Raw genomic sequence first — 14,184 nt, forward strand, 5'->3', positions numbered from 1 at the left:
AATACTTCAAATGTAAGCTACATACTGTTAACTTGGCCTGGACATAGCTGGTGGCTAAGTAAATAATGCACTGTAATGTGATGCATAAAGTGCTGTAAATGGAATAAAATGAACCCGAGGAAACTGTGAAGCACATAGAGGTGTTAAATATCTATGGTACAGCTTTTCCAGCCCCCGAGTCCTGTGAATTTTCTGATTCACCCCTTATCATTTGGGGCATATGGCTGCACAAAACAATATGCAGACAATTAACTGGCAAACAAGGCTGTTCTAATGAGATGCGAGCAAAGAGAAAAAGGTGTGCGTATGATAGATTGATGCTTCGACACTACCAAACGTGCAGAAAGAGTATGTGTTTTTTGGCTTTCTGTTTAAATAGTTTCTCTTCTTTGTTTGTTTGTATTTTTAACAGGAATAATTGCTTGTAGTTAAATGAAAGTTAAAAAGCACATTACTGGGGCGTATTATGATAGCTCCATATGTGCGCAATCAGTTGAGATGTCATTTGTATTTAATTAAAATAGAAGATGCAATTACCTCAAATCTTCTTAGGGCAGCATCATATTTGCATAATTATGGCATTTTGTATAAGTTGTAATATTGGTAATTCAATAAGTAGTGATTGGATAGGATAATTAATTAACTGCTTGAATATGCAGAATTTTTACATTTATTGAGTAAAAACACATTTTTGACTAAAGTTTTTTTAACTGTAGAATATCATTCAGAGATTAAATAAATTGTCTCTCACACACTCATTTACACACACACACACACACACACACACACACACACACACACGTATACCATATACGGTGTGTAGTCAGAGAAATTGGGTGTAATTGAATGAACCAGCTGTGGGGACGGAACTGTAATTTGGTAGAAATCATTAAGGGGTGGGCTTATATGCAGGCCCAATGGACATTCTTGTTAATTAATTGCTTGTTAGTTTTTTCCATTGGGAAAATATTATGGAGTTACTCTGCTCCAGTGACACTTACTCTCCCCTGGTTTTGCCGTTGTGTCTGGCACACTGAAGGAAACAACTGTTTGCTCCAAATGTCAGACTGGGATTAGAAAATATCAGAGCCATGTTCCCCTGCTGCATTTTCATTTTACTATTAAACAAAGCAATTTGGCATTGTCAGCCGTTAGCATTTAAACATTGCGATGGATCATACAGCCCAAATTCAAGCTAGGTGACTGCATCTCCAGAAACATGTTTTTAGCACAACTGCCAACATTTTTGCTATTCGGTGCCTTTGGATCAAAACCCTTCCTTCAAAAGATCACACTGAGCCCAGCATATCATTATTCGAAACCTACTCACCTTACTGAAATGACTTGGCTGGTTTCTCAGTTCTTCAAGGGCTTTTACAGGGCAACTATCGATGTGCCATTATGTACTGTAATAAGGGAATCCGGATTGAGCCAGAGGGGTAGTCAAAGCAATGTTTGGAAATGGTTCAGAATTAAAAGAAAGAATTAAAAGAAAGAAGGAAAAAAAATGTTTCTCAAAACCCCCTTAACATTTCACTGGGAGCTTTTCTGTGGTTCAGCTCTATAAGTTTGAGGACCTGTGTGAGTTTGGAAGCTGTGAGTACTACAGGGTGGGCTTGTTTTTCCCAGTCCAATACTGTTTTTTTTGTAGATAATACAGTATGGGAGAGATTTTGGAGATGAAATGATGGTGCTAAGCACGGCAGGTTGGTAGTGGCTAGCTGAGAAACCCTGATTAGTTGGGAAGTGGTAGGGCACTGCCGTAAAGAGAGAAGCAAAGGGATAACTTTAAACATGTCTGACAGAAAACTTCAAAACAAGTGTCAAATCCCTCATGCTGCAGCTTTAGACGCCGCATACCTTTTCAAGGAGTTTCACGGAGTTTCAAAGAACGCTTTTGTATAGGCATGGTGCTGCCTTGAGCATCATTTGTACGTAGACCTTCTTGTATTTTGAATTTAGGTCCAAGGCGTTATTCTCTGAAACTGCGCAAGATTAGGTACATCAGTATGGTTTAGTATAGGGTTTAGGACCAACATTTTTAGATTTTGGGTTTTAAGACGTGCACAGCATGTGGAGCTGGATGGACCTGCAATATGTGTAATATTAAAAAGGCGAAGTGTACATTTGTGTATGACATCAATGAAATGTCAGTGTTTATGATTAATATCAATCATTCTGCTTCAGCCTGTCCAGATGCGTCCCTAGTGAGTATGGTAGGTGAATATTTCCATGGAAAAACCTGCAATAGCCTATAATTTCTTCTCATTGTGCTACATTTTTGAAATTCTTCTGACATTTTCATCAACAAAGTCTATGTGTGAGTTTTATGCAGGAGTACATTGTCAAACATTGGGATCCTTAGCTTCATTTTGTTGTGATAAGCAATGAGTTTCATTTCACTGGATCGATGATAGGAGCAGGTGCAGTATTGGATTAGTGAATTGCTGACACCCACTTGGACATTCGGCTGGGAGAAATGGGCTCTCTCACCTCTGCGAGGTGTATTGTTGCCTTCTGTCCCTAATGCATCCCAATGGAGCATTATTGATGCTATTTTTTCCTTATTGATTTTTATCCTCCTGGCCCAAAGATCTTCATCGTCTCTCTCTCTCTCTCTCTCTCTCTCTCTCTTTTAGTACTCCATTTGGACTGCCCTCTGGGTTGCCTGGAATGTGTTCATCATCTGCTTTTATTTGGAAGTAGGAGGGCTCTCTAAGGTAAGATCATGTTACGCCTGCTCAATAGATATCTGGGGACTCACAGACTTGGCTGCCCAGCTCAAGTGCAAGTAGGGTGAAACTGTGGCTGCTTTGTGACAATTTGTAAGCGATTAGCCATTATTATCATGTCAGCACTAGGGGTTCTGTTGGCCAGCACAAGACATTACTTGCATGGCAAAAGGTCACATTGTGCATTTTCAGGACTGCTTTGCAATATTGTGCTTGAGATATTGTTACTTCCAGACCTGGGTCTAATGTGGCCAATTACATAGAATTGATTAGATGTCTTGGTAATTAAGATAAACAAGCATGTTCTTTTCATAATGGTGTTTGGTCTTGGAAAGTGCCTTGCTCTGGTATTAGGCAGAAGTGTACCACAGAATGGGGTGGGCAGAGAGTTTGCTGTAAATGATGTGTGTTGATACTGAATGAAGGAGTGCAGAAGATTTTTCGGTATTTAGTTACTTACGTATGTCTATAAGCAGCACACTTTACTTTTGTATTCATTATTATCATTATTCATTAAGTGACATACAGCCAACTGTCATTTCGCTGTGCAAGCTGCCACTCCTCCCTCTCTCATTTAGCTTGTTTCCAGCGTTTGTAGGCCTGAGCAGCCACAAATCGGTGTGTAGACACCAGCTAGCATAACTTGAAGAACAGTCGTGCAACCTTATCTGTGCCAAAGTTTTTCAAACTTGGTAAAATTGAGGCGTTGTTATGCATTGTTTCCTCAAAGGAAGTGTCCTCTGCTTTAAGTAAGACTACAAAGTTATCAACATTATTTGTATTAATGGGAGCAGCTGGGTGTTAGTTAATGAAAACATTAACTTCTCACTTGACAGAGATGTGTATAAATTGTTCTTTAAAAAAGAAGGCTAGAAAAGGAGGTAATTACACCACAATACACACTATTGAACACACTACAATAAACTGCATTCAAGTTAACTTGGCATTCCTCTTTGACTCTTACCAGGGCTCATGTCACAATTTCAAGGTCCTAACTTAGAATATCTTCACCCCATAGTTACTTGCCAATACACTAGTGCCGTTGCAAGATACACAATTGTATGTATGCAGTCCACAAGCCAGAGGCACGTCCGTGTCTACCAAGATAGATAGCGATCTGTATAGAGTCACACTACTGGCTGATCATCTGCAGTCTCCTTCTGTGTATAACTGTCAGTATAGAGGAAAGGTTAAAACATTATTATAGAGCCAGATAACCAAGTTATCTTTAAATTAATCTTGCTCAGGTAGCACTGGGTAAGACTACACGTTCTTCCACTGTTTGGTGTATATGAGGGGATTCTTGGAACTTTAAAGCCCTTAACTTATGTTTAAAATTTGTATGTGATTACATTATCCTCCAAATTATTCTGTTAGTCGAAAGGTTTGTCTGTGACTGAGATGAGACCATTACAACTTGAAGCGAAAAGTGCCATACAAATATTATGTTCACCTGGATACACAGTCAAAATAAAAAATAAAGAAATAAAAACATGCCCAAAAACCTGTTTATGGTTTCAGTGCAGTTTAATGAACAGTACATATAAATCCTCTGAAGTGCATTTTTGGTGCAACTTCCCCTGCCCCTCCCAAACACTCACACTCGGAGTCTACCACCACAAATAAATTCTAAACCTGTTTGTGTGGGTATAGTGCAGCTGGCCCATGTTGGCCTCCTATGCTTCTGATCTTGCACAGACAGACATAACTGTAACAATCCAGTTTGCAATTTGATAGTTTCTTCCCCAGTTCCAAAGAATTTGATAACAGTACATAACTTCCATAATTATATTCAAAGAATCACAGGAGGACAAAAATCTGTTAGAATGTAGTTTCTTAAATTAGAAGTTTTGGGTGGCAGTGTTGTAAAAAAATAATAATAATAAAGTCTTCTCCTAAGGAACAGGAAGCTAAATAACAATTTCGGTGCAATTACCTAATTTGACTTTTTGTGAGGGTTAAAAGGCTAAACAAGTTCAAGGTGTGTTAAAACCGATATAATGAAGTAGATACTCTATGTGGTGGTGGCCAGAAAACAGGTCGAATAAGAGCGAGCTGTAACTGATCCATTTGAATGGTGCAGCTTACAGCACAACCCTGCAAATGGAAGTCATACCAGCAGAAAAAATGTTAATATATTAGCAGTGTCCATAGCTAATTTAATCAAGGCCTTAAATAACATTGCGATAAATGCATTTGATAACACCATCAAATAATGTGCCCCTGCTGTCGTACTGGCTTGATTTGTACGGGCTCAGTTTTCATTCCATTGCTCACGGAGCACACACACACACACACACACACACACACATCATTACTGAAGATGAGCACCTCTTTACACATTCCCATTTGCTTTCGATAAAATAAGTAAATAAGGAAAAGCAGCTCGAAGCTGCCTTTTCACTCCATTTGAGTTGGCATGCGCAGAACGGCATTATCATTTCTTCCTGCATTGCGTACGGGAAAGAGCCGGGGTATTAACGGCAAAAATGAAGGATCACAGTAATTTGGTACTCCCACAGCATTCCCGGTCACATTTATCTAAATTTGCCGTACAGTTTGAAATGGTCGGGTATAGCTATTTCCGCTTGTGTAATATATCTTGATTAGCTTGGGAGTCTGTGGTCCGCTGGTGAGGGGGACGGCTGGTGGTGAGATTGAACCCCGATGCTACGCCTCGCTGCCCGGGGGGGGGGAGGACTGTGCACTCGGCTCTGACCAGGGACCGGCAGGAAAGGCCCATCTGTTCGGCTGATTGTGCCGACTGTCTGGGGAGCTGGTTTATCATCATCAGCGCACGGAATGGAGTGGAACACATCAAATTGTGGGAAATCGGAAGATCTCTTATACCCGAGGAAGGGGGGAGGGCACAGCTGCACCCTCGTGCCCCGACTGCCCCCACACAGAGTTAAACAATGAGAGGTTGAGTTACGCTTAAAAAGAGGAAATGGTCCGTTCTGGAAGTTACATGAAGTCTGACCCTCATTAGTCTGGAACTGGTCATGCTCTCTGGAATAGTGTGGGCTCGACCGCTGCTTTCATGTGCGTTTCCTGGATTACAAGTGAACTGTCAGTATTACGCACTGGGAAGCAATCCCCTTCCTCTCAATTGTGTCAAAACTGGGTACAATCGATATAATACATTTGAGAAAAGCACTTTTAACATTGTGGTTAGTCACTCACAAGAAAATACAAATGAGACTGCCATCAGTATTAGTTGTCAGCCCACCACCATTTTGCAAATCGGCAGTACACAAGTGAGCATTCACCAAATTTTACCAGCTTTCATCTCAGCTTTCTCCCCTGACCTGTCTGCTAGCGGGTCGCTATAGTGCTGATGCCTGACAGCTGTGCCAGTAGAGGCCATTCGCAAGCATATAGCCGGCACTAAATGCTTGCTGACTGGGACAGTTATTGGCATATCACAGCAGCTTTGAACAAAACGCTCAATAAATCCTGGTGAACAAACATTAGAAAATCTTTTTGTGTGAACATAAACTACAGAATATGTGATTAAAAAATTTTTTTTTTTAAGTTCTGTGATAAACCTGCCTTGGTTGTAGGCCCAGAGAACCAAATGTGTGAATTAAACACAAATTATATGTGAATATGGGAAAATGATGGACAATTGTTATGATGCACCTAATGTAATATTGTAATAATGTAAAGTAATATTTTAAAGACTTTGAATTCTTTGAATGTAATTCTAACCTGCGGTACTATTACTCTATTTTCAAATAGGCTACTCAAATTCTGTATTTGTATGCCTTAAATTAACCAATAACTTCATGTGTATACCAATAACATAATCTGCAATTGGGGTGGGCCTGTAATTAGAACTGTTGCTTCACTTACATCTTATTTCCAAACATCTTTGATTTTATATGTCAGAAAACAGCGTGGAGCTAGTAGCGCTACCTAACTGGATAATACCTGGATGCGATTTGGACACGTAAAACAGAGTAAAGGCAACTGTAATGGAATACCATTACAGGAAATTCCAGTTGCAGCAGACCTGTAAACACGTTTCGTCTATATCATCTACTTCTCTTCTGTTACCTACTGCTCATGAGCTCTGAGTTGTTTTAGCAATAGTTCTGAGTCATCACATATGTTTTAAATGTATTCATGGATTTTCAGTGCATTGTATATTTCAGTACAGCTACAGCTATTTCATTTTAACACTTTTTTTCCAAATTGTATTATTCAGCAATTGTGCTTTGATATAAACTACTGCTTTGTCCATTCTTAATATAGTGTGTATATTCCCTATCAATGGAAATTGATTAGTTGTGGTTTAATGCTCTCCTTTTTGCTTCAGAGCTTGATATTGATAAAGCATAACTGCATTGCTGTTTCGGGTTTCTTATGGGCCTGGTTGACTGTGGTGGAAATTTGCTGCTGAGCATTACAAGTGCATCCGTGAAACGTTGCTTAAGTGGAGAATAGATATTGTGTCGCTTACAGTAAATAGTCTGGCGGACTCAGAAAGTAATACAGTTTATAAATAAGCATTAGCATGCCTACTACAATTTATAACAGAAAAATGACAAAACATAAATCATTCGGCTGCTCAGTGTTCAGCAGAGGAAAAATAAAAACACAAAATAAACATCTAATCGATCTTTCTCCTCTAGTAGCTATGCAGGCTGCCTTGACATCGTTGTTTGCCTGAGGGTTTTTAGAGTCCCAAATATGGCCATGTGGTGACTCCCTGATAAGTATATCAGGCAGATGAAACGTCCAGTTGCATCCATGGTTGGATTTGCCATAATGAAATCAAACTTCCACCTCACAATCAATTGATTTATTCTTCTTAATCCAACTTCTGTTACAACTGTCTTTAGGTTCTATAGAGTCCGCGATCACTAAATCACAAACATTGAGTTGGTCACACCCCACGTGTGCATTAAGCTTTTTGTCTACATGAAGATTGAGGAATCAGTATCCTTCCCCCCAAGATACGTACAGTTCATACAGAAAGATAACTAGAAGCTTATTTAGTCACACTTCCAAGATTCCAAGACTATCTGCAGAAGCCACCATACCCTTCATAGAGAGATGGGTAGTATAGAGAGAGCAAGAGAGGGATGGATGGAGAAGGGGAGAGAGAGGAAAGTAGAGAGAGAGAGAGAGAGAGAGAGAGAGAGCGATAGCCCCATGCTTGGGCTGGTGAACTCGAGGGAAAGGATTCGTGATGGTCTTGTCAAATGTTAAAAAAGCCGAATAATCCAGCCAAAACCTGTCTGCCAGGAGCTCTCGTCTCATAGGGATCACCATTAATTTAATATAAAAGCAGTCATGTGAGCGGGGTTGAGCCAGAATAAAAACCTAACAAGCAGCATAATTATTCCACAGTCTTAACTCCTAGGCTACTTTTCTATGGAATGAAGCGAGTTATTTTTAAACCGTAATTTTCACTATTATGGCATAGATAAGTAAGAACATTGTAAGTGAGTTGAATGCAGGGCTGAAGGATTGCTATCACTTCACAGTGTCACTTTTTAATGAGCTGGCATATCACTGCTACTTGTTTGATGCAGACATATAGTTTCTTTGCAGAGCCTGTGAAGCATGCTGATGCTCCACACCATCTTTACAGAAAAACTCCTCTTTTCTTATCTCAGTTTGCAACACTGATACCGAAGGGAGTGTAAAAGGACTCAAAAGAACTTTTTTCATGATCATCCTTCCCTGAAACAGTTTCAGGTTGTTTTTTATCAGTGGAAGGCAGATACAATTTGCATCTGAGAGAACCCCTGTCAATAAGCCCTTCTCATTTACAGAGGTGGCGTTTGCAGGAGATCTCCTTTATGCTGGTATTCCCGGAGATAAGATAAGATACTTACGCGTCTTATCTGTGACCACAACACAGATCGCTGCCCTCCCTTCTAAGTCTCCAAATGAACAAAAACAGGGGCCCTTCCTCTACTTACCACAGGCCACATGTAACAGAGAGAAACAACATGCTTTTGGGGAACAATATTTGGTGAAACATTTTCAGTGTTGAGCTGACCTCAAAATTAAGAGGTCAGTTTCACTAATAATAATAATAATAGTAATAATAATAATAATCATGACTTTATGCACATAGCTTGTTTCAAACAAGTTTTTTGTAGTTCAGTGCTTCACAGAAAACATAAGATACAAATGTTATATTGTATAAAACAGTTCCAATGAAACACAAAAAACAGTGAAATTCAATGGGAGAATACTTAAATGCTCAAATTGAAATACTAAAACGATCATAAATTAATAAAAGTATGATTACCGATGAGTGAAAACAAGGTTAAAGGCTTTGGCTGCCCATGGAAGAATTGGGGGCCCCTCCTTCTTGGGGCCCAAAAGCAGTGAGCACAGAAGCAGAAAGGCAGCAGAGGAGGGCATGTTGGCTGCTCCCAGCCAGCATAAACCTCACCAGTTAGCACTACCTTCTGCACACTGAAATATTTATATAGCACCTTTCGCAATGCCAAAGATTCTTATTTAATTTATATAGCGCCTTTGCAGGTCCAAGGTCATAGATTGGCTAGGCTAGAAATTGCAGGTATTTATTTAAGTTATTTCTTGTGAATGTTTTTAAATCATCGAGTCGTAACTTTTCAACAACAGTGATTGTATTGTGTATGCCCACATCGGCTTGCTTAACATATTAATAAATCGGAGGCCTATTACGGTTATTTCTCCTTTTATTCCTACTATTTACCAAAGAGAAAATTAAATGGCTGGGATTAGCATTTGAATGAGAGCAGCCACACTGCACATCTCCTAAGTATGGGATTGTTTTGATTTGCACAACACTGTCAGCTCCCCCTTCATTATGCCTGGTTGCTGAGGACATTTTACCATGCTATGAAAGTCATACAAATTATATTGTTTGGTGCCATCAAAGCTTTTTATTACTCTTTCATCCAAAGCAACACTCTTGTCAGATCTAAATGTAAAAGCAGTTGAATAGCATGATGATAAACAATGACATAGGCAGGGAATAATGTGTATGAATTATGCATGCCAGTTGTAGAAACGTTCCACTATATTGTAACCATTATGCCTTTAATTATGACTGCATATAAAGTTGACAGTCAGGCATTTAACTTCACTAACAGCTATTGTGCACAAAGAAGCCAAGGCCCCTACAATTTCCACATTCACAACCATTGCTTCTCTGTTTAACAGTGACCAAACATGATTAAGAGCTAGCAGGTACATTTAAACCTAAATATAGCCTCAATATCATGAATTGCTCACTTGCCTTTGTAAAGTTGCTGCTATTTTGATTGATTATAATTTCATTTCATAGCTATGGCAGTGTCTAAAAGTTCAGGGGTTGGAGTGATTTGAAATTCATCATGTGCATCAATGTTCAAAATAAAATGTGCTGTTCTTAATATAAAATAGCAGTTCTTCACCCTTGTCTTAGTATGATTACGACAATTAGGAATATCTTATTTAACAGATGTAAGCTAATACCTGAACTTTAACTCTTACTATTTTACCCAGACATATATTTTATTATTTCCTATTTGCATAGGGAAATACTTTGAAGCATCACATGGTTTTTACAGGTTTTTATTGTAGTTTTTACTGTCAGTCTATGTATTTGTAAGAAATATAATATTTAGAAAAGATTTAATACATTCCCTTTTGGTCTCTTCAATCCATATTTTATTGACATTTTTGTGCCAGATTTCAATGACTGAGTATCATTAAAAAAAAGTTAATATTTAACTTAAATATGTATCATTGAAACTACTTGAAATGAAGTGGTCATACTGAATATATGAGGTGACTTGATTAAGTTTTTTGGTGGGTGCGGTCATGCTGTGGAGAGAAGGCGGCTGTGTGACCTGCTGACAAGCTAGCGGCTCTCTGGTCTGTACCCATGTCTGCTCCGCATGCCAGTGAAAAGGTGAGGTGTAGGAACCATAGGCGCCATCTCCAGGTGGGAACATTGTCTGCACTGCGAGGCAGTGGAGAGAGATGGATGTGAATCCCGTGTGGGCCATCTATCATGGTGCCCTCGGGAAGAGGAGAAGGACTCCTCAGGTTCTCTGGGTCTCTCTCTGTCTCTCTGTCTCTCTCTCTCTGTCTGTCTGCATCTCTCTCTCTCTCTCTCTGTCTGTCTGCATCTCTCTCTCTCTCTCTCTCTCTCTCTCCCCCCTCAGTTTGTCAGGTTTCACCAAAGTGTGAGTGTGATCTGATTTATTAAACTGTTTTCTGTGTTCTCTGACTTTTTGTGTTATAGTAAATTTTCTATGCCAACTGTTCCAGGCAAATTTCTTACTCTAAAAAAGTGTAACTTTTAACGCTTTTTAGTGCTAATTTAATACTGCAGGAGGAGAGCTAGCACCAGTTGAAGGAGGGGCATATGTTTTCCCAAGCACCTAATGTTTAGCTGAAATTAATGAATGTATCAATAACCTAAGGAATCCTGGCCAACTTAAAGCCACCCTTCTGTTGTTGAAATGAAGACACCACCACTGTGAATTCCCTGTTGTTGTCTACTAATGACATAGCTTGGTACCTGCACTGTCTTGGCTGTAGGGCCCATTTTGCGCTCTTGGCATGCACATTTACAGACTGAAATCCATTATATTTAGGCAGTTTGTTCTATTTATGTCCTACAATCACCTTTTGATTCCCTGCTTTCTGAGAACATCAGTGTGGGTGTCACTGTTCTTTGCACAGAGAATCAGACAGCACTGGGTTTGATGATTCATTTCAAGGGAAGGGATTAGTGATTTATCAGAAGGTGCTAGAAGCTTCTGCAGAAGCTGTGATGCTATATTTGTTTGGAGAATTTGTGTTTAATTAATCCCCAAAGAAGCTCTTTTCTACCCTGAGGTAAGGGAGTTATGAAACACTATTTTTCAGCCAGAAAATCCATTTCACCCACACACACACACACACACATATATACAGTATATACACACACACTCACAATTATGAAATATACATACATATTGCAAATATAATTGCATTCCATTATAATCAAGTACACGCTGTGATTCTGCATTGGTGTATGATCTCTCATTGTCTTGTTTCCGTATATTGCTGATGGAGTCAATATTTGATAAAAGTGATCACAGGGTTGTGCAGCAGCCTGGCTATCCCATGTGAGATGACAACAGCACTAAAAGCTGTCACCAAAGGCTGGAGCTGATTTATATCTCATGATCAGTAATGCGTCCACATCCTGTCATTTCAACAGTTAGCTTTCTGGTACAGGCCGTTCTCAATGGGCACAGACGTCTTTATGCTGCGTCTTCATAGCTTGAGCGCAGGGATTCACATGCAGAGGCTGTAACAGCAATGTTACTATCAAGGAATTGCGAAAATGTTTGCTTGGTTGGTGCAGGATGTAGCACAGGATACAACCAATTTGACAGAATTTGAGACTTCACAGTGAAATAAAAAATACTTGACAAGGTGACCCTTTGCCATTTTAATGTACAGTTCCACCATATTGAATTAGCTAGCAGTGAAAGGCTTTTTAATAACTGAAAGTCTAACTGAGAGTCACTCAGCTGAAATCCAGCTGTCTTTGGAGAGGGGTGGTGGGGGCTTGACCACATGAATTCTGTGTAGAAGAGTGTCACTGTAGGGACCTGTGAGTGTCTTAACTCCTGCCATCCTTTGCTGAAATACAGTCATGTCTTCATTAATGTAATTCAGGGGTCCCCTGCACCCAAGGGCCAATGTGGGTGCAGATTTTTTGTTTTAGCCCAGCACTATGACACGTGATTCAACTCATTAACTAGCTATAGTCTTCAATCTTTAATCTAGACCTTGATAAGTCAAATCAGTCCCGTAGCACTGGGCTAATATAGAAACCTGCACCCACACTGGCCAATCTTGGATATGACTGGCGACCCACTGATATAAATGGTTTCACGACATCATTCATCTTCTTATGGACCTAATTGATCTTTCTTCAGGGGAATAAATAGCAGTCTCTGTGGTCAGGTGGTGTTGAGCTGGGTTCGATATCTTCTGTTTATGCGGCAGTCCTTCGCAGGGAGATCACCAATACACCACGTTTTGTCATGCTGATTACTCTGTGTAAATTCTGTGCTCTGGTGTATTATTTTTATGATTATGATCCTCTTTGCATTACCATCTGTGTGTAATTTCTAATCATTGTGAAAAGGACAGAATTCATATATCGATGCTAGTGAATGTCGATGTGTTGCAGAATGATGCTTGGTTTTTTCATTTTATTATTTTTACGTTGTGCACAGAGGTTTTTTTTTTTAGGAAGCCCTGGTCGTTGGTGATCTCTGCAGATTTCAGAGAGACCCTGTTATGAATATTTAGTGCCGGTGTTGTGCCACTCTCCCTAATGGCTCATGCTATATCATACCTGTGACAGCAGGGTGTTACTCTCAGTTCATTTCCATCAATCCAGTGAAGGCTTTGGTTAGCGTTACAGCTGGAAGGAAGACCTCCTACATTAATGCCACAACTGATTACCAGTGTTTTGTCGACTGCAGCCAATGAGCGTGGAGGCTGTGCAGTTGGGTACACTGAGGTATGGCTGGCACTGTCAGTCCTAGCATGGAATGGAGAAGAATAATGAGCCACAAAACTCTGTGAAACTGTTTAAACGCTGTGCAGACATGTTATTAAGCCAGAGCGGTAAAATATGAAAAGGAGTGACTTTTTTAAAAATACATGCAGATCATTTTCCTGTGATTGAAAGAAAAAACACAATAAGCACTTTTGTTGCCATGGAAGAGGCGTGATTGTCCTAGTAACATTAATGTGGAGACATTTGTGTATATTAAGCCCTGCGATAGATTGGCAACCTGTCCAGGTTGTGTTCCTGCCTCTGGCCCAATGCATGCTGGGATAGGCTCCAGCACCCCCCGCGACCCTGAGCAGGATAAGCGGGTATAGATAATGGATGGACGGATGTGTAAATTAGGAAACAGATTTCACCTTATCCAGTAATTGTCCAGCTGTCCTTGCACTCCACAAACACTTGTGGCAAGAAACGGCGGCTGAACTCAGAACACATTGTGCAGAATAGATTGTTCTTTTACATTTGCGGTGAAGTGTTCCATGAATACACTGAGCTACCTTTGTACTTCCAGCTATTCCAGAATAATAGCGCAGTGGGCATGTAACCCTTAATTGCACAGTGTCACTCAACCTAAATGCCCCCACTCCAAAAGTGCCACAGTGGCATATCCTATTATAATTCATCAAGGGTTCTCATTGTGTATTGCCATGGCAGCACAGCAGGACAATTAATCTTCATATGTTGATGGCTGTCATTTATTTATTTATTTATTTTTCTTAATTTTTATTAAGAATGCATATATATACAGTACACTATATGACCAAACGTATTCGGATACCCCTTGGTCTGGGGCTGTTTTTTTATGGTTTGGGCTAGGCCCCTTATTTGCAGTGAAGGCAAATCTTAATGCAATGACATTTTAGATGA

At 39.8% G+C, this 14,184-nt stretch overlaps 1 protein-coding gene across 6 annotated transcripts in view; it reads left to right on the top strand.

Annotated features, from left to right (window-relative positions):
• LOC135253558 (sodium/potassium-transporting ATPase subunit beta-1-interacting protein 3) overlaps nucleotides 1-14,184 on the top strand; it is an 89,074-nt gene that overhangs the window by 40,383 nt on the left and 34,507 nt on the right. For all 6 annotated transcript variants that reach the window (XR_010329650.1, XM_064332990.1, XM_064332989.1 and 3 more), the window contains one exon: nucleotides 2,640-2,720. Coding sequence is in view for 5 of the 6 variants with exons in the window: in XM_064332990.1 (XP_064189060.1) it covers nucleotides 2,640-2,720 (81 nt within the window). In the remaining variant the exon portion in view is untranslated. The remainder of the gene's footprint in view (nucleotides 1-2,639; nucleotides 2,721-14,184) is intronic.

Source organism: Anguilla rostrata, chromosome 4 (assembly GCF_018555375.3).
Source record: "Anguilla rostrata isolate EN2019 chromosome 4, ASM1855537v3, whole genome shotgun sequence".
In the NCBI taxonomy this organism is placed as follows: Eukaryota; Metazoa; Chordata; class Actinopteri; order Anguilliformes; family Anguillidae; genus Anguilla; species Anguilla rostrata.